This window comes from Leiobunum rupestre, chromosome 6, assembly GCF_980474605.1.
Source record: "Leiobunum rupestre chromosome 6, qqLeiRupe1.1.hap1, whole genome shotgun sequence".
Classification (NCBI taxonomy): domain Eukaryota; kingdom Metazoa; phylum Arthropoda; class Arachnida; order Opiliones; family Sclerosomatidae; genus Leiobunum; species Leiobunum rupestre.
This window is the reverse complement of record NC_143389.1, coordinates 49,704,692-49,726,581: the sequence shown is the minus strand read 5'-3', so window position 1 is coordinate 49,726,581 and position 21,890 is coordinate 49,704,692. Positions and strand designations below refer to the sequence as shown.

Below are 21,890 nucleotides of genomic sequence, written 5' to 3'. Positions count from 1 at the left end.
GTACGCGTACTCTCATTAGACATTAAAAGTCGCTAGATGACTTGGGTCTAAGGTGGTGCCTTGGGTATTAGGCTAGCTGATTATTACAGTCAAAGTTACGAGCGTGTACACCGATTACGTGGAGTGACTAGCACCTCGGTTTTTACCCTGACTCGAACTTTTCGCCACTGCACAGAATCGGAGTAAAATGACGTCATAGGATTACTCTTCTCACCCTACTCGGAAATCCCGGAACCAGCCAAAAGAAAGCACCTAATTTTCCCAGCCCAGGCATTTGGTGGTCATTTCCGAAGATAAATTTGAATAATCGGACGTATTTAAAACTTTACTCTCTTTACTCCTGCTTTTGAGGACTAGTAGAAATAGCCCTAATACTTCGGAACAAGCGAATTGAATACGGGCCAGAGTAAATCTCATCCCCAGAACAGCCGAATTCATGAAACGATTTAGGGTAAAAAGAGTACACTTTTAGTCCGAGAACAGCCGAAAGGAAACATCCCATTGAAATAAGGTGGAAATGATGGTGACGAGAATATTCTAAATCGAAAAATCACCTGCTAACACGCGCTAGAACTTGGTTGTAACGAAACTCTCGTCAGTTACCACGATCTTCTGTTAAACCTGATGGCAGAAATTTGTAAAATTAGAAAATCCGTTATAAATATGCAATTTCATGGTCCCTTAAATGGGTAAAATCCACGACTAGTAGCGCAAACATCATTATTAATATTAAAATGTTGGAAAGTGAAAGAGCTCGTATCCCATTAACACTCCATCATTCAATGTCAATCATTTTGTCATTTATAAAAGTAAACTACCCATCAAAATGTTAGTCAAGCACCAAATTAACGAAACCCTGGTTTCGCGATTCCCGCCGGGGGGAAAAAGTCAAAAGCATATCGCGGATTTAAAGGGACAGCGTTCACTATGACGCTATACGCTAATATGACACGTTGCAAAAATAACGATTTTAAAATTACGAAGGCTTCATTAATAATAAAATCCACTTTAAAGAAAAAAGGAAGAGATGGGGAGGAGAGCGAGCTTCTTCAAAAATTCATCAAACTTATTAGGATGGGACATCAAGTTGGCTAATTCTATATAAACAAGTTGGCGAAATGTAAAGCATAGTCCGCCGCTGTCGACATGTACATTCGTGAAAACGAACATGGCGATAAATTAATTCTTAAATTTTATTTAATTCTTAAATTTTATTTAATTCTTAAATTTTATTTAATTCTTAAATTTTATTTAATTCTTAAATTTTATTTAATTCTTAAATTTTATTTAATTCTTAAATTTTATTTAATTCTTAAATTTTATTTAATTCTTAAATTTTATTTAATTCTTAAATTTTATTTAATTCTTAAATTTTATTTAATTCTTAAATTTTATTTAATTCTTAAATTTTATTTAATTCTTAAATTTTATTTAATTCTTAAATTTTATTTAATTCTTAAATTTTATTTAATTCTTAAATTTTATTTAATTCTTAAATTTTATTTAATTCTTAAATTTTATTTAATTCTTAAATTTTATTTAATTCTTAAATTTTATTTAATTCTTAAATTTTATTTAATTCTTAAATTTTATTTAATTCTTAAATTTTATTTAATTCTTAAATTTTATTTAATTCTTAAATTTTATTTAATTCTTAAATTTTATTTAATTCTTAAATTTTATTTAATTCTTAAATTTTATTTAATTCTTAAATTTTATTTAATTCTTAAATTTTATTTAATTCTTAAATTTTATTTAATTCTTAAATTTTATTTAATTCTTAAATTTTATTTAATTCTTAAATTTTATTTAATTCTTAAATTTTATTTAATTCTTAAATTTTATTTAATTCTTAAATTTTATTTAATTCTTAAATTTTATTTAATTCTTAAATTTTATTTAATTCTTAAATTTTATTTAATTCTTAAATTTTATTTAATTCTTAAATTTTATTTAATTCTTAAATTTTATTTAATTCTTAAATTTTATTTAATTCTTAAATTTTATTTAATTCTTAAATTTTATTTAATTCTTAAATTTTATTTAATTCTTAAATTTTATTTAATTCTTAAATTTTATTTAATTCTTAAATTTTATTTAATTCTTAAATTTTATTTAATTCTTAAATTTTATTTAATTCTTAAATTTTATTTAATTCTTAAATTTTATTTAATTCTTAAATTTTATTTATTTTATTGAGTTTCTAATTTTTATTTTATATTAATTGAATTCTTAATTTTGATTTAATGTTAATTTAGTTCTTTATTTCTATTTAATATTAGTTTAGTTCTTAATTTTTATTTAATATTAATTTAGTTCTTAATTTCTATTTAATATGAATTTAGTTCTTAATTTTTATTTAATATTAATTTAGTTCTTAATTTTTATTTAATATTAATTTAGTTCCTAATTTTTAGTTAACATTAATTTATTCCTAAAATCACGTTTTAAAATTTCACATCCAATCCCGTAGATAGAGGACGCACATATTCCAAGAACAGACAGCGACGAAGACCTCTTTATATACTCTCCTTTTAAACCCTTGGAGCCAGTTTGAAGATTTCCAAGGGTCGCTCTATCTTTGGAAACAAAATTTATTATTAAATTTAAAATTATGAGAGTATAATTCCAACGCCATCTTTGATGCCACGCCGACTTCAGTAAAAGAGTTCGGTAATGAACTTTAACGTTGGCCTTTTATAGACCAAAGTTTCACGAGCAGAACTACCTCCGAGGCTCCGAATGAAATAGAGAAATTGAAAGGCCTTAATAAGAAAGCTTCGTTTGCACATAAAATTTTCACACGGATGGGGGGGATGATTAAGAAGGGAATTTTCCGGGAATGTTTCCACCCCTCCCTCCTTCGCTAAAGTGTTTCATCTTTCCACTCTTTGCACGTCCTTTCATTTCCCGGTGGGTTGCACCGAAGCAATTCATTTCTTCGTGTTTGTTTTGCAACCCTCATCTCTTTTTTCATCGGAGGAGCTTCTCCGAAGAAGAACTTCCCCAAAAAATGGGCTAATCTAGCGAAATAGGTCTTATTCCAGACCGTTTCGAGAGAGGGAGGGGTCGCTATAAACGAAACAATATGGGTTCAAAGAGGGACTCCAAAAATCGCCGCATCCTACTCGCTTCTTTTACAAGCAAATTTACGCTCTCGAAAACCACTCTCTTTTCATCGCGTTTTTAAAAAGAGAGAGAGAGGGAACAAGATGTCAAGGACATTTAAGTACACACAATCCCCACGATGTATTAAATGTATTCTAAATATTAAATTTAATTTTTAACACATTTTCAATCATCTTGTACATTACCTTAATAGAGCAAGAGGAATTTGATTGAAAATGAATTTTTCGAGTTACCTGGTTTTGGAAATAAGGTAGCGAAACAAGAACGCGTTAATTTAAATTAATTTTTAGAGAAACCACATTTTTTAAGTTACCTGGTTTTGGAAATAAGGTAGCGAAACGCGAACGAGTTAGATGGCACCTGTATATATTGATAAGAAATTCCAATATAACAATAGTGTGTACGCGGGTTTTTGGGTTTCGCGAATTGACCATAAATCTCACTTAAAATTAAAAATTCTGAATGCAACCGAACAAATAGTTCTGTAATGATCAGTAATAACTAAAAATACAAAACCGAGGATATGTATGCTTTCGATTAACTTATCACTGACCCTTCTAGACTTAATTGTCGAAGAGTTATGTGGAATACGGCGGAATCGGCTACACTGTACGTGAGTCCAGTAGACACAAATCCCTTAGGGATTGTGTGTAAAAAAGGATAGCCGGGGCAGGGTTATAAAATCAAAGGCCCTATAGGGTGGGAGGCGAAAGTAGGTTGAAGAGCTTCCCTAATATGATTTTCACCGAGAATATAATAATGGCTTTAACCCACCACTTTTACTTCGTATTACAGATACTTGGTGTTGACAATTTACCGCGTAGACTTTACTTAGAATATCGCCTTTGAGCTAACTGTCAAGTCGGAAAAGGACTCGAAGGCACACTGGAGTTATTAGTTTTTCGATCCCGTTAACGTCCACCACCCTCCCGCCACGCCATTCCCGAAAGGTAGTGATACAGGTAAAAACGACGCTGTGCCGCATTCCTTTATTCTCCTTCACCCCTTTTCCGTACTTAATGCTAGGCGTTCGACGTTGTTCCGTAACGCCACCGTTTTGACTTTCTACGCGTAGAAAGATATTTGATTATCTAAGGCTGAACGTCCGCGATTTCGGAGTTCCTGAGAACCACTAAATGAGCCAGTACCCAGCCAAAGTCCAACCGTCGTTCACTTTGATGAAAACTTCCTTAACTTTTTTTATTTCTGTTCTTGAAGAATTCGTGGATTCCGCTGTAGTAACTTCCAAAGGGCTCTTACTAGATGGAGTGCTTCAAAGAAAGGATATATAGTTTATGGTCAAACTGTACAATGTACTTTACGTTTCGAGCCATAACATTACGTTTGACCGTTCTATAAATCCAAAATAAGTTCCAAATAAAGGTGTATAAAGTCAATTTAGCGGTCGTCGTATAGACTATAGAAAAGTTAGAAACTTTGTCAATGCTTCCAGGTTACAAGCTAACTCCGAAGTGCTGTCAATGTGCTTTAAAAATGCAACCACTTTTATCAATCGCCTTCTATTCTTAATGAGCCATTATCTCCTTATTTCGACTTAACGTAAAAAAAGGGCAAGAACGTATTTAACTAACTGATAACGTCTACCATACGAATAGCCGTTCTTAATAGTTAACAGCCCATCTTCGTAATTGCATAGCGCCATCTTGTATCGGTGCTAAGAAGCTTTATATTATCTTTCGATTAAAGCGTATAATTAGGTACGCAGAAGTTCTATTTAATTATTAATTTAACCGTTTAATTAACAAATTAATTAATTTAATTAATCATAAATAGCAAATTATTTGGTAAATTCTCAATTATTGTATGAAGATGAAGTATTTTAAAAGTTCGCGACAGATAGCGTTACAGTTCCAATTTTAACTGATTTTTACACACAATCCCTAAGGGGTTTTTTTTTGTACTGGGCTCACGTACAGTGTAGCCGATGACGCCGCCGCCGCCGTATTCCACATAACTCTCCATGAATTAGACTTAGAAGGGCCAGGGATATCTCAATCGAAAGGAAATATCATTCCCTCGGTAGCCCGTTATGAATTTTGAAGATAGGGGGCCCACAAGTTGGTTATTTGCCCATTTGAGTTATTTTTTGCGACATTAAATCTACAATTTTTTTTAATTAAGACCGACTTGGTTGAAACTTATATTTTTAGTTAGTACTGACCATGTGTGAACTATGTTTTCGGTTGCATTAAGAAATTTTAAATTTAAGTGAGATTTCTGTCCAATTTGCGGACCCCCACCACAAACGTACGCACTATTGTGATATTTGAATTTCGTACCAATTGATATAGGCGCCACCTAACTCCAAAAAGCATTGAGTGCGTTCAACGCGTTCACGTTTCGCTACATTATTTCCAAAACTAGGTAACTCAAAAAATTCATTTTAGATAAAATGCCTTTGGGATTATTAAGTTAATGTACAAGATAATTGAAAATGTGTTAAAATTTAAATTTAATATTTAAAACATATTTAATACATCGGGTGGATTGTGTGTACTTAAATGTCCGTGACATCTTGATAAGTTTGTTTTATTACACTTATACATTCTCGGTGCCCTAAATAAGTTCTTGAAAAGGGCCAGGTTAAAACGCGACCTCAAAAAACCCATCACAACTAGTGGCGCCTTTACAGCCGATACCAATTCATCAATTCAATTTAATAAACATATAATGATAAAGAATAAAAGAATAAAAAGGTTGGAGGGGGGGGGGGGAGCAGCGTAGGAAAAAAAAGAGCGAAATAGATTTTCAAGTGATTAGTTGTCCTTATCTCAATCAATTTCGTAAGTGTCAAATTTCGGCCGTCGCACATCGACGCGAAGCTTCGTAGGTCTAGTTTCCTTCCATCTTAAATATTTCATTTAAAAAATATAAAAAATTGTGAGAGAAAAGTGGGGGAAAGGAGAGGGCGGAAAATAGGCATTATTAAAGTCTCCAAAATTCCTCTTAAAAATACCCTTTTTCAAATAAATCAGCATTAAAGGGGCTCGAAGCCTGGCACCAACAAGTGAAAGACGTATATTATAATAGGCTCATCTATCACCTACTTTGACAACAATTTAATCATATTTTTAGTAAAACCGACAATTTATTTTTACCCCCTCGGGTTACTTTCCTCGCGTCGCTTATATCCTTCCTCCGTCTTATTAGACCCGTACTAAATCACCCGGCAGCGCTGTCAAGGACAGAGAGGAGAGTGAAGTTTGCGACGTTGGTGACCTTCGAGTTCGGGCGTCAGAAAATATTTAACGTCGATATCGAGACTTATATAGCTTAGGAGAGCATTTCTTGATGAAAAAATGATTCATATAGATTTTTTGTGGGGTCGAAATATGGGTTTTACTACATATCTACGCGATTTTAGTTCAGCGTTAGTAATGCATTTATGCCCCGTGTAGTTGTTCTTATAATAGCTTACTTAGGATAATATGATATATTATGATAAATCGTATATACTGACGATTTACTTCCGAATCGCTTATGATCCAAATTTCAGTTAACGCTTTAGAACCAATATAACTTAAAGGGGAACGGCCAAGCTTTTCCAAATATCGCCTTATTTGCATATCAAAAGATCAACAAGACGTTCAATATACTTACACGTACCTTATTTTGTCTTGAAAAAATAGTTTTTGGCCTAAAAAGTTGAAACGCAAAATAACGCCAAGTATTTGGGGTTGAATTTCAGCCGCCATCTTAAGGTGTATCGCCAGCGCCAGCAGCACCTTAGTGAGCGATTTGCGAACTATTCTAACTTTTAAAATCGCGCAATTTAGGCTTAGGTCTCGTATAACAGGAACGTGCCGCGCGTGCAAAACAAATTTTTGCGTCGTCAGCAGCGCGCGCTTTTACGTTGTTTTCTGTATCACCGATTTCTCACCAGGTGTCGCGGCGGACGCGCGCTTTTCAATTTCCCGAAATTTCTTTATTTTTTTAAAAATTAACCACTTAATATTTTTTTATGCGGTTTTCGCCATAAATTTTAGTTTTTAACGGGCTATAGGGCTGTCTAACTGGTTAAAGCTTGACCGTTCCCCTTTAAGTCACGTTCACAAGTACCCTCGAAAACGTTTTTCCTCGATTCGATCTCGCTGCGATTGTTAGCGTTTGGAAATCTGTTGGTTCACACGTTCGATTTCCAGTGAGTTTTGAATAAAATTGGGCATGCGTAGTATAGCCATATAATTAGGAGTTCGTCTGCTCACGCATTTGAGTGACGTTTCAAAACATTCTAATTAAAAATGAATGCACCCAGAAGAAATTTGTTGGATTTTTTTATACAGGGCTTGTAGTCATTTTCCAATCATTTATTGGAATTACAATTGTAATTTTTTTTTCTCATAAACATGATAGCTCTTTAGGATTTTACCGATAAATAATAGTCTTAGAGGATAAATTTATAAATATAGATCAGCGTAGAAACTGTAAAATAATCTTTGCGTGTATTTTTTTTTCAAACTTTCTCAGTTCGTTTCTAACCAATTGTTGTCAATACGCTAAAATTAAAGAAAATGAAGTTGTATTATTTTATTGTATCATATTAAAATATAAGAATTATGGAATAATTTCCATCAATTTATCTATTTGACCTATTGAATGTGAAATGCATTTTAGCGTACGCTTAATCAACTTGTTCAAACTTTAAATGCACCAAAATAAAGCAGCGTCAGAAATTGATTTGGAAACATAGGACTAAACTAGCATTTCTTCCGAGTATTGTATTACCTTTTTTTTAAATATTTTGGAATAGGGTATATCATCCAATACGATTCTTCAACATTTTCATTTAAATGCAAAACTAGATTAAATTCGTACGCCTTGCCATCTAGCGGTTAAAAATGGATAGCTGGTAGGATTTTAAAGGATTTATGTCGAAAATAAAAAGGTTTCGGATGCGGCAGTCGGGGAGGCCTGGACGATATAAATGTAAGAAAAGGAGGTCTGCCTAGTCGCTTCTTTAAATTAAAGATGATATAAAGATTAAGTGAGATTGATTAAATATTCATAAGAAGCGCGACCATCTCGCTTTTTTTGGTTACCCGCCTGCGTTATTCTCCGCGGTCTTTTGTTAATACAACACTGCAAGCGGGAAATTTATTTTCATGACAAGCCGTCTTAGAGAAGGTGTCTTGCTTGGTTGAGGAATAGAAGTTGAGAATATCATATATGTAGATGATTACATTGTGTCTATGGAAAGAAATGTCAAAATTATTTAATATAAGTGTAATAATGAAAGTGCGCAATCAGTTAATCATATTTTAAAGTTGAATCAATGTATATGGAAGTGTTTCACTTTCGTATAACACCCGTGTGCTCAACGATAGGCCTACTTACTACCAAGATGAAACCCTTTACATACCTGGAATTTTTTAAGTTGCCACATATGTTAACTTGGTGGACACATACTTTATATTTATGTAGGTATTCCAAAAATAATGGTTAAATTAGGGTAAACCCAATGAAAGTACCGTAAAATGCTACATTTAAGGGTAATTTTGTGGCCGTTTTACAATGAAAACCTATACAGGCCATAAAAGTGTTTGTTAATTTTTTAGGGTCATCAAGAATATAACACTAACATACACCAAAGTATGGAAGGTGTTGTTAAACCTGGTTTTTTGGTCAAACGTGGTGCGACGTATCCTATCAATGTTCACTTATGGCGAGCCATTCAGGGCAAAATTCTTAATATAAGCTTACCTTTTAAAAAATACACCTACCTTTTCAGATATAAAGGGCTAACTTTCAAAATATAGGCTTACCTTTTTAGAGGTAGAAGGCTACCTTTTTAGATATAGAAGGCTACCTTTTTTAGAGGTAGAAGGCTACCTTTTTAGATATAGAAGGCTACCTTTTTTAGAGGTAGAAGGCTACCTTTTTAGATATATATTTCGAAAAAGGTGGGGCTATATTTAGAGAAAGGTAGGCCTATATATCTAAAAAGATCGCCCTATATTTCGAAAAAGGTAGCAATACATTTCGAATAAGTAGGTCTACATTTTGAAAGTTAGGCTTATATTTTTTTCTGAATGGCTTGCCATACTCACTAAACTACGGGTTTAACAATAGACGAAACTGCTTCACAATGGGTATATGTTAGTTCTACCTTTATCCAAGGCCCAACGAGCGCCACCCCGCGGCAAAGGCCGTAGAGTAGGCCAAAAATTCGATCCATAAACAGACGCGAGAAGAGAGAACGAGAGGAATCCATTTTAAGCCAAAAGACACGATAAAATATGAAGCGTCAAACTCTTTATGATATCTGGCGCTAGCTTCGAGCGGCCGGCCAACATATCCCTCAGGCGAAAGTCTGATCTGCGGATGATGGATATCTCCTACGCAGAGGGGGGGATGAGGTTTCTCATTTCCTAGCAACGCAGTGTAAGGAGGGGGGGCAACGAGGATAGGGGGAGGCGCGGATTAAGGGAGTAAAATCCGCGGAGCGCAAATGATGAAGAACGGTATTAAATGGGGATCGCTAAAGTTTGTTGTTTTTGTTTCCTTTTACGACAGATCCGTGCGATGGCATCCAATGTCCGGCGTCGCAGGTGTGCCAGTTGGACGACAACCGAAACCCGATTTGTCGTTGCAACGCCATTTGCTCGGCCGAGGTCAAACCCGTTTGCGGCTCGGACGGCAAGACCTACTCCAACGAATGCGCGCTCAGGGTCGAGGCGTGCAAATCCAGAAGAAGCCTCCGTATCATCTACAGCGGAGACTGTGCTTCCGGTAAGTTACGTAAGAGGTTAAGCCGGCGCCCGAAAACATGTATGGGGAACTGGCAGTAGTGTTGACGTACCTTTCTGTCTACAGTCTGCACCTCCTCTTCAAGTTTTCTGTAGCTAGATTTCCTGTCTATTCACGAAATGGCTACTCGTACGACTATAATTCGTCCAATCTAGACGTACACGTACACGTTTTTAACAACTATCTGAACATCCGTGCATTATATTAAAGTTGAGAGACCTGATGAAGCAGCCGATAGAACTTTTATTGTACAATTAGTGAAATTTTTATTTTATTTTATCATAACCTTCGGGCGTTAAAATAATTAATATATTTTTTGCAAATAATAGAAAGCTTAGCTGACACCGACTGGGGCAAGAACTGATTTAAAAATCAGATATGAAGAATACAAAATATTTGAATAAAAATGAAACAAAAGCGTATTCGAAAAAATACACCAATAACAAATAATTTAAAAATAAGATGACAAAGATTGAAAAATATATTTAATTAAAAACAAACAACAGGTTACCAAATAAATTTAAAATAAGGTAATAAATTGTTGTTTTGAATAATTCATTCACTAAAAACCAATTCCGTAACCAATAAGTCGGTGGCATTCCTTGGCCCGTATATTGAGGATGCTCAGCGCCCCCAAATGAATACTTGAGCATCCCAACCCGACCAACCCAAAAAAATCGATTACTCAACTACCAACTAATATCATATAACATCGGTTACTTGTATTTTTAATAAAATATTCTGTTTCCATCGAAGTCGAAATTCACAATTTAAAAATATCAAAATAAAGTAAGTTTCGGTATAATTACTAATTTCAGGAGTGGTAGTTAAAAATTAGGATTTTTAGTATCAAGGCATTGGCACCCCCCAAATAAATTCAGCAGGCAACTTTCTAAAAATCTTTATACTGGTTAAAGGTGCTAATTAGGTAATCAGTAATTACTTTAGTTCAGTCAAAGGAACAGGTTTGTACACCGATTACGGCATATTATCAGCAATGGCAGCGGAAAAAGTTTTGGGTTAGGTAGAACAAGTATAGTACCACCCCCCTATTTAATTTTTTGGACCCCCTTAGAAGGTTTTTGGGGTCCCATTTTATTTCATTAGGTAAGCAAAATACTTAAAATTTCAATGTCTTTGCTTCCTGTAAAATTTTCCGTAAAATTTTAAGGAGTTTAAAAGCAAACCCCTGAGGTTTTGGCTTATTTTTAATTTTACGAGTGCCTTTGGTATGGGGGCTTTTAATTTTCAGAGTAAGCCCTAGCATACTTGGCCTACCCCCTGGTTTTCAGAACCTAGACACGCAACTTATTACAGGTCCATACACTCTGGAAGAAAAAGAGATTTATCCAATGCCGGATCGTGAATTCTGTATGTCTTACCATAAGCCTAACAACCCTAAGTTTGAATCGAAAGGCAGTGTTGGTTCAAGCAAACGACTGGCGAAAGTACAGCGCTAAATCCACCCGGTGGCGGAAAAGAGAAACTTAACGCGTCCCGCAATGCATGATGCCAGCTGATTTGGTAAGAGAGAGGTGCGTAGAGAGAGAAAGGGGGAAGGAAGAAGCTTCAATTTATCTCTACCAGGTGCCGATACTATCGCCTGATTTCTTCTTTTTCGCCCGTCCAGTGGTGGTACAAAGGGCGCTATGCGCGTTTCAAACTTAGAGGTTATAGGCTTATGGTCTTACCCAGAGATACATACACTCTATATAAATCTTTAGAGTGTATGTATCTCTGGGTAAGACTGCCTAGAATTCAGGATCATCGAGATTATTATGAGGTTGAATAAGGCGCAAAGAAAGGTATTTAATACAATTCCATTTAGTATCTGTATTTATCTTTACAGCGTTTCGCCTGTTATCAAAGGGCGGAAACCCTTGCGAAAATTCAGACTGCAGTCCGAGCCACGAATGTGATATTGACCGCTACGGCAGTCCGACGTGTCTGTGTCCACCTCCGTGCGAACCGGTCATGCGACCAGTGTGCGGCTCCAACGGACTGACCTACGACAGCGAGTGCGAACTCAGGAGATTCTCGTGCATCAAGAAAGTCTCGATCACCGTCGCTTTCCGAGGCGCTTGCGGTAATCTCTTTATCCCATCCTCCCCCGCGAGATACAAATCGATTGGTAAAAAGCGAATTTTTAAGGATTTGTCCTCCCACGCGGAGCTCCAACAACGCAAAAGCCACAGGGCACTCGGGAGACGAGTAAAAGTGGGAGCCACTGGGACAATCCCGATTTAAAAAGGATATTTTATTGATAGAATGAGATAGAAAACGAAATGAAAAATCCGAATTTATCGAAAAATGGAACTGGATAAATGGCTTTTCGCGTTGCTGGAGCCATCCTAGAAGTATTTCTTGGAACGCCGTAATAAGCCCGCCTTGAATTTATATTAAAAAGATACAACATTTTTGGGGGGAAATCTGTTTACAAAACTAAACAAACGGATCGTCCCATCAAATAGCAAAATAGTAAGTCCAAAGGATTGAGTTTATACGTTACGTCGGAAACTTTTTCGCGGAATAATGGATATTTCGTTCCGGACGAAATGAATAAGTTAAATGGAAACAAAGGATTTCCCGAATTGAATGCCATCCTTTATTTCCGACATTCTCGGTCGATACGGGCAATTCGTCTCTCGAAGGACAGTGTGACGGATACTTGTAGACGGGGTAAAGTTTATAAAACGTATAGAAGGGTTCTTTCGATGAAATTCGCTAGAAAACATTTGAGTTCGACAAAGCTTATATACGTGTCGGTTCTCGGTCAATAATAAAATCGTATAACTGAGATTCAGTGAACGCTACACTAGGACCAATAATGTATTTTTTTACAATTTTGGAGAATTACATTTTAAGCATTTCTAACAATCCACCTGACGGACTGCCAGTATGCACTTCCCCTTAAACGGCAATCAAATCGACCGAAATCTCATTGGTTCCTTAAAGCTAGGAGCAACAAACACAAGGAGAACGCAGCTAGCCTTTAAACACGCTAAGGCAGTGTTGTGTACAAATTTCATTGGACGAACCTTTAAGCTGAACGTTTTACGGGCGGTGGGAAGACAATTTCCGAATTATCATCTTCCGACGGCAGCAGGCGCTATAGCGTCTAATCAATGAAAATTGTACGCAAGAAAATCCACGACTTTTAACGGGTTGCGTTATCCTTGTTTGTGGTGCTGCGTTTGTTGCTCCTAGCTTAAAGCTACGTCTTTCAACGCGATTGTAATACACGCGGGTGACTGTTTACCTAACCCCTTTTCGTGACAGGTGTAAAACTAGACCATGGTACAGCCGGAAAGTGTCAACATAATCTTGGTAGGACACAATTTCGCAAATTACAATTAATTAAACGTTACTTAATCTGCAAAGTAAAAAAAATAGGATACTGTTACACTTTGTCGGCTCGTATTTTAATCTCAACGCTATTGGAATGAGGGATATTTAATTACAAATACCTTCGTCAATGATTGTATCGTTGAAGCCCGTCGAGATAGACGACAAGTTAATCAATTCGAAGTTACGGGTGTTCGCGAAGAGGGGGCGATACGTCGCTGTCAAAAGTTCCGTTAGCCGTCTTTAGAGAAAGCGATTAGCCGTCTTTAGAAAGTTGAGAATCCGGAGAAACGGAACGGAGAACATTGGCAATATAAATACATACCGTATATAGAGCGTATTCTCCGGATCGAATGATAATGACGCTGGTTTTGTCGTGTTGCAGGTGAAGAGGGTCCGTGCGTAGGAAAGGAATGCGACTACGGAGCCGTGTGCGTGGTCAGTCGAGGTCAAGCGGTTTGCGAATGCCCGAGCTGCTCCGAAGAATTCCTGCCCGTTTGCGGATCTGACGGAGTATCCTACACCAACGAATGCAAATTAAGAAGAGAATCCTGCCTGACCGCCAAAGAAATTACCGTCAAGAGCGAAGGACTTTGCAGTAAGTGCCCGGCAAATACGTCCGCCTTAAATCCGAGTGCCAAACGCCATTCGAGCGACGCGAATCCTCTGTTTATTCATTAAATTTACGGAGCTCAGTACCCCAAAAAGGTTCTTTTATAGCGCTGGTTGTGATATAAAAACCCTAGAAACGCCAAGAATGGTTTGTCCTAACGATACAGGTTACATTTAAGTGGGGTGGCGGAGTGGTTAGCACCTTCGCCTCGCAGCGAGAGGCGCCGGTTTCAATCCTAGCTTGTGGCCCTGGGTGATTACTCGGAAAAAATTCTTCCGCGTTGAGTTGGCTAGTTCTCTCCTCACTGGTTTAAGGGGTTTTCCCCCGAGCTCTTCGGTTTCCCCTTCCATAAAAACGGTTAACCGAGGTTAACGGTAATAGTGAGTGTAGGGAGTTGTTGGCTCGCGTGGCATGAAGGGCTTGCCACCACCCTCCTACGCATTGTAACCCGGCCACCTGAATTAATGGCTTCAAAAGTCGCTCGATGACTTAGGCTTAAGGTGGTGCCTTGGGTATTAGCCTAGCTGATTATTATTATTATTTTCTTACACCGTAAAAATGAAACACGTACCGTTGCCTACGTTATTATAAATTTTAACGACGCGATGACTTGGTTCTTTATTTTTGATTCACAAAGATGGCTGTTCGATTCTGGTTCAAGTTAGGAATAAAAACCTATGAACTGCAATACAAATAATGATTGTCTGATTCTGGACCTAATGAGGGGATTTCCAAAAGTTCGGTTTAACCATTTCCATTAAGACAAAACAATAATTTATATTAAAACATTTATTTTCTTAAATTCTGGGATTTTGCACTTAGCAACGGCGTAATTTGATTTGAGGATATTGACTCTTGGAAGTTGTGACCTCGCTGTTGTTTAGTTAATGGGATCCGGATGCTAGCGAACCTAGTGGACGGAAATATTGAACTAAAATGCTAGAAATTAATTTAAGAAATTTCCAGTGCTAGAGGCTTTTAAAATAACGTAGGTACGACGCAAATTACGCAGTGAAGAAAAACTTTAAAAATACACTACATTAAGGATAGTTACCTATTTAAGTTATTTAGAAAAATCAGTGGGAGCCAGCGAAGTAAACATTGAATTGGGAATAATACTGCTAGAATTACAATTACGATTTCGGTTGCCATGGTTACGTGGGACCTGTTCTGATAAGACTGTACGAAATTCCTCTTTATAATTAGGCGGTAGCGCCATCTATATTTTGTAAAGTTACATGGCTAAAAATAAATAATTATTAGCTAACTCACCGTAACTTGAGTTAAAAAGGATCGTGTTGACAGAATAAAATTATTTTTAAACAACTTCAAAGGTTTGTTTGCTACGAGTAATCATACGTTTCAATTTCGCATCAGATTCGCGAAAATATTCAATTGCAATATAGTTGCCACTACTAACGACAGATGCCGCCACGGTAGAACGATAAAGTTGAATAAGTCTCCTAGACTCTCCTTATTGAACGAAATTGGTCCCGCGCCAGTCAGATTTAGTTGTACCTCTATTTATTCCCAACCCAATGGAAGTAACGTTAGCAGTATGGTGAAATACAGTTCCGTAGAAAAGGGGGGTTTACCGGGTCCGGACCCCTCCCCCTTGGGCCCCCCTCTAAACATTCACATACTTCGACCCCCCCCTTGACTGACACTGGATAAATATATACTTCTCTCCAATGTATTATCATATTGTACAATATTCTCAAAACATCCAGGTATATTTAGGCTAATTTATGTTTGAAACCCCGCATTCCCAGAAGCTCTATCGGCGATAGCGTCAGTAATAAACCTCTAATATCACTCCCTATCAAGCGCACCCTACAACCAGGATACTACCTTTTACGAGAGCATAATTAATGTAATACAAGGTTATTCTATTAAAGATTCATAGTGGGTCCAATATGGGAAAAGTCCCGATGGCTAAGCCTACTTCGTTAGAGAGGGATGTCTGCTGAGCCGCGAAGCTTTTGACTGAATTATTAGATACCCCCTCCCCCGGATGCGCCCCCCCCCCAATAACGAAATTCTAAAATCGACTTTTGACCGATCCCCCCCCCTCCCCAAGCAAAACGTAATCTGACTAAAATAAGGACCGAAACCATTATTTTCCCCTTTTCCTTTCGGGGTATCCCCCTCCCCAAAACGAAAAACAATCAGTCGTTTATTAAAAAGAGGGGGTGATTTGAGTAGGGTTAAAAGCTTTAAAGGGTCAGAGGTGCCCGACAATAACTGTCACTTCAAACGAATGGAGGCAGGGCAGGCGTATACGAACGAGTAATACGTCTTCCGATTTCCTATTGGGCCAGTGACTATATTCCGGGAAAGGCGATCCTTCGGGGAAACAGGGCCTCTCTATTTCGGGGCTTATAAATCGGGGAGCGTCTATTTAGTGGAAAACGGGATGAGGATGGAAGATGGGCCGTGATCGTTATTAATTAGCGCCAAGCCGGGCTTGCACTAACGAACGACCTTTCCCTTAATTGTTTTAAAAGGTGGCTGCGGCAGCAAGCACTGCGATTACTACGCCATCTGCGAGACGGCCGAAGGGGTGCTGGCGGAGGAAAAAGCCAAATGCGTGTGCCCGACCTCCTGCGATAAGGTAGGCCATCTCGTCCGTAATCCTATCATAACCGGCTTTCGACAGTCGCGCGCCACTCCGTAACGTATACGTCTACTATAACAACCATTAAAGATTTTTAGGAGTTGTAATGGACGAATAGCTTCGATGTAGAACGGCAATCGACTAAATCGAACGGATTGGGGGGGGGGGGGATAACTAAATGATATTTCGAGTCGGGACCCGTTTTTTTTTTTACGTGTTCATTTCCTAAGCCCGAGCTTAAATTACTTACGAAATAATGAAATAAAAGCGCCGTCACTTTGGGATTTAATCTTCGGTACAGAAATTAAATTAACTTAACTTCATTTCTGGACTTAAAAGGGTGTTGGGTTCCGAGGCCATTAATTTGACGAGGGGAAATGAGTTCTTTATGAAGAATTATTTAACAATCAACGTAGACTTCCTTAGTCTGGATATCGGCTGTGTCTTTCGTTACTTTCGCGGCCTCAAAAGGACCCGGATCAGCGTTGCCAGTTCCTGAAACTAAAATTATCGTACCAGAGCCAAAACATTATCGATTTCAAAAATACATTATCGTACGCCTGAAAGCTGGCGTTAAATTTGAATTTTCTGTGAAATACTGACGTTAAACTTGTTAAATAATTTTTTTAATAACACTTTAAACTCAACGCATTGAAAACTTACGTTTAAAATTATCGTACGCGCAAGCGGAATTATCGAAAAATGCGTACTTTATAGTACGCCATTGAAAGTATCGTACGTCCCAAAAACGAGATCGAAATTATCGACGTGTACGATAATTATCGTACGTCTGGCAACGCTGCCCGGATTAGGTCGTAAAGGGGTCTCATTACGTTTGATCGTTCGAAATAGAAGCCAGATTAGTTTTTGACCGAACCGACAGCGAAGGGGGGGGGGGGGAGCGGAATTACCGTCGCGACTGAAATAGTGCGAATGGGTCTTCGAGTGAATGTCGTTAGGCGCTCCTTCCCCAGAACGAAGGGAGCGGGCTAAGAAACAATGGCATTGAGGATAGCGCGGGGTGGGCGACCACCAAAGCCTACTTAACTAAATGAGTTCCTCCCTCGACTATTCTTCAGTTGGTCGGTCTCGATCTGATTGTGACAGTACACGGGGTAGAGTGATTCTTTTTTGTCCTCATCCGTTTCTTTTTTCTCTTTGTACTAATGGTCCAGCACGAGGCACCGGTTTGCGGGAGCGACGCCATCACCTACCCCAACGAGTGCTCTCTCAAAGTGGCCGCTTGCAAGCGACAGGTTAACATAATCGTCGCTTCGCAAGGACCCTGCGGTAAAACTCACCCTTTCCAATTCCCTCTCTATCTCTTCCTCTCCGTGTCCGAAGAAAATCTTTCCCTCGAAACTCCTCATCCGTCGATAGAACCGAATCCGGCACAGCTAGGTCGAACGTAACCTATCTCTGCCAGATTAAAGGGCTTTTTAATAATTGATCGTTATTCGAGTGGTTTATTTGAATTGCCAGATCTGTGTCAGAACGTGCATTGCAAGTACAAAGCTCGCTGCGAAAACGGTCGGTGCGTCTGTCCCAAAGAGTGTCCCGAGACGTACGAACCGGTTTGCGCGAGCGACGGCTCTACCTACGCGAACGAATGCGAGATGAGGAAAGCGTCTTGCTTGAAAAACGACGAATTCAGCGCTTTGTTCTACGGAGAGTGCGAGGAAGTTCCCGGTCTGCCCATAGGCCCAGGTAAGCGTACATTCTTCCTTCCATCGTTACCCGCCAACGCAATCTCTCTCTGTCTCGGCTTCTAAGCGTCTCTCAACTTCACGGACCTACTTTACTCGGCCATTCATCCCTTCACCGGGAGATCTCCCATTCACCTTTTCCCTTTCGTTTGTCCGAGGCCCGACCGACGTACAAAAGTCCTCTTTATCTCGAAAAGCAGCCTCTGTAGGGCGCTGCGGGGCCCGAACAAAGAGTATAAAGTAAAAGGACTTCCCAAAACAGGCCGCGTATTGTTCCCCGGTAATTGCTTTATTTTTAAACAAACAGAAAGACTCTATAAGTATACCGAAAAACGCGCGTATCTTCGGAAGAGCCAACTTTGGAAAACCTTCAAAAGGCGAATAAGTCGCCAATAGGACAAAACTCCCGCGGTCAGGTACGCTACTCGACAGTTTCCTACCAGGGGCCTTAAGTTTATTCGGATTCCAATTACGTATTTCAAAAATTAAATTACGCTATACCCCGCGGATAGAGCTTGTACTTAACGCCTTCGTTTGATCGATGAGAGAAGCGAAATGGCGAATTATCGATTTAAAAGGCGCTATTTGAATGTCTTTCAGGCACTCGATCTTGCAAGGACGCGATTTGCCGTTTCGGTGGAGTGTGCGACATGGACTCCGAAGGAGGGTCTCACTGCGTTTGCCACTTCCAATGCGAGAGGCTGACGGACCCGGTTTGCGGGTCGGACGGACGTCTCTACTCCAACGAATGCAAACTGCAAGAGGAATCGTGCAAGCAACAGAAAATGATCCGAATCGTGCAGATAGACAGATGCGATAGTAAGCCCCGTTCCATTCTTATCACTCGACCCCCCGACACCCGTAATTCCCTTATAACGGGTACCGTCCTTTTGAAAAAAGACGTCTAGAGTGTCTCCAGCCACGGAATATAAATATCATAATCTTATATCTCTTCTCTTTCCGATCTCGCCTCCTTTCTTCTCCTCGCACGCGACAGAGCTCAAAGTGACACCTTGCGACGGAGATCGTCCTTTGAGGGACCCAGTCACGGGGAAGGAATACTTCTGCGGAGACGGTCCCAAATCTCAGCCCTGCCCCATGGACAGTTATTGTCACAAATCCTCTTCCTTCGCCAAATGTTGCCGGGAAGACGGAAACAGAGGTAATCGGGATTTCGGCGTAAGCTTTCTATCAGGGTTGAGGGCTTCTACTTCTTGTTGACCTTCGCGGCGGACGGAACGGGTCAACGTCATCATATAGACGAAACCGACCATAGTAGCCTTGTTTAGTAATTATCTCTCGACGAAAGTGGCTTTAAAAAAAGGAGTCATAACGTCGCCTGAAAGCAAAAACCACGTAACCTTTTGGTGTTCATTTCCGAAAAATATTTATTTAAAAAAATGTTAGACCTCGCTTTAAAGATATTTAAATTTGGCGATAAAAGACTGCCGGTTTTTCGACACTGGTATCAGAATTCGAAATAAAATTTAATTAACTCTCTAAAGCAGCGTTCAGACTATGTGAAAATATTACGTTAGCATTGGTCGTGTCGTTTCGGTTATGTAGGTCGCGTCGGTTCGTTCATTTCACTGTTCAGAAAGGAACCAACCTTGCACGGAGATTAACATAAAAAGTGATTGTTCATCCAATCAGAGCTCAGTAATAACGGCGGAAAAATTGAAATAATTTTTATGATTGGTTATGGTATTTCGATGGTTCTAAAGGTCGCCACTACCTAGAGTCAGCGCTGATGAGGCATAAGGCTAATTGTCTGCTATGAACGTTTTGAGCTTTAAACCGAGACCCCATCTAGGCAGTCCGAAACTAAATGAAAAAATGTAAACGACACGTGCGAAAATATGAAGTCTCTGTTGAGAAGTATGAACGGTGTAAGAAATCGAAAGAACCGACACGATCGACGCAAACGTCATATTTTCACATAGTCTGAACGCTGCTTAAATCTGAAACCACGTAATTCGTATTACGTGATTTGCGCTTTCAGGCGACTTCAAGCGGTTTTCTCCCAAAATAGGCCTTTTCCCTGGAAAATAATCGTATTAGACATACTTTCTAAATTAGTGACATTACAACGTAGGGGCCTCGTCCATTAGCTAACCCTTAACTACCTAATTTAATATGTGGGAATTAGCGACAGCCGCGTACACCAATATTGATATTAACTTTGGGTGCACTTGCAGGAGTGGAAGCCAGGGAATGCATGGAGAGCGAATTCGGCTGTTGCCCCGACGGTTTCACGGCGGCCTTGGGCCCCACCAACGCTGGCTGCCCCAGTAAGTTCGCATCCATTGTACGCATTCGCAAACTAGGACGGAACGGGAACACCTAAGCTGGAATAGAAGTTGTGAAATGTAGCTGAAATATTTTTAGAAGAAATAACAATATTTTATTCTTGCTAAGCCTACATTTTTTTACAAAATACAAACGATGAGAGCCAACCAGTAACGTAGCGAGGATGTGGTAGGCTTAAGTTTATGAACTTTGACGTCAAATATCTCCGTTCATATATTTCAAAAAACAGAATTCGGTATGTGTGCAAAGGTTCATTACATTTGAGCAATAGCGTTACGCTTCAATTGACGAAGCTTCGCTCACTTCGCTCGATTCGTCTTCAATAACTAATTGGTATAAGCCCTAGAGTATATTTAACGCGATTAAACATGGTTCTCTCTCTCTCTCTTCGACAGGCGACTGTCTGTGCAATCGTTTAGGTTCCGTGGCCGAGACCTGCCACCCGACGACCAAACAATGCCACTGCAAAACCGGAGTGGGCGGCCTGAAATGCGATCGCTGCGAGCCGGGCTACTGGGGTCTTCATAAAATTGCCGACGGAAACAACGGTTGTTCCCGTAAGTTAATTTCCAAAATTACAACGCCCGGACAGACATACGGATAAAACGCGTCAGCCCGACTTATTGCCTTTGAACTGCCACTGGCAGAAAAGTTACCCTCGCGGATCTTTGAAACGAATCTATGGCGCCTTCCATATTATATAAACTGAACTAAGCCGCCGGATAAGGGGATTTTATTCGAACACGAATAGACTTTACCCCATCCCCGAGCTTATCTTCGCCGCTCGTTAACCAATGATCACTTAGTTCTAACGAACTTAGACACAATTGGTTTAACGTCTGGTGTTCTACGAAAAATTCGATTGGACTTCTTTCCGTCCGTTGTTTTATCTCGTTTTAACAACAACTTTCCCCTTTTTTTTCCCGGCCAGTTTTCTTTTCCGATATATATTGAATTAAAGTCGGTGATTTTCGTTGCGCCAAGCTTTTAGGACGATAGGATAAGCCCCCCCCCCCCTCCCACCCTTACCGCGGCCCTTTAGAAACGTTCGAGTAAGGTTAGGGCCACTTTGTTTATAAAGTAAATATACATTTTGGGCTAGTCTAATTAGGATTCAGTCAAATCCCGCGAAAGGCCGTCTGGAAAGAACGGCTGCCGAAATTAAAGAGTTTATCTTTTCAGTTTCGAATTAGGGATAGACTATTGTTGCGAATGCCTCTTTGGGTCTAATCTAATCAAAATCGCGGCCGCCACAATTTTGATGGCCTAATGTCGAGGGCGAACCGCAGTCTTTCTCTCTCTAGCAGCGCTTTTAATTACCAGATAAACTATTTAATTAGCGGAAAACGGAATGGCGTTCCCCAAAATAACAGGACGCGGAGCCATTGTTTCATTCAATTAG

General features: G+C 38.9%; 1 protein-coding gene across 1 annotated transcript in view; it reads left to right on the top strand.

Moving 5' to 3' along the window:
- LOC149941338 (agrin-like) overlaps positions 1-21,890 on the top strand; it is a 110,114-nt gene that overhangs the window by 79,575 nt on the left and 8,649 nt on the right. The window contains exons 2-11 of the mRNA XM_090179459.1: positions 9,664-9,879; positions 11,747-11,983; positions 13,628-13,840; positions 16,363-16,469; positions 17,648-17,762; positions 17,955-18,179; positions 18,779-18,997; positions 19,176-19,340; positions 20,377-20,469; positions 20,884-21,045. Coding sequence (XP_090035585.1) covers positions 9,664-9,879; positions 11,747-11,983; positions 13,628-13,840; positions 16,363-16,469; positions 17,648-17,762; positions 17,955-18,179; positions 18,779-18,997; positions 19,176-19,340; positions 20,377-20,469; positions 20,884-21,045 — 1,752 coding nt within the window. The remainder of the gene's footprint in view (positions 1-9,663; positions 9,880-11,746; positions 11,984-13,627; positions 13,841-16,362; positions 16,470-17,647; positions 17,763-17,954; positions 18,180-18,778; positions 18,998-19,175; positions 19,341-20,376; positions 20,470-20,883; positions 21,046-21,890) is intronic.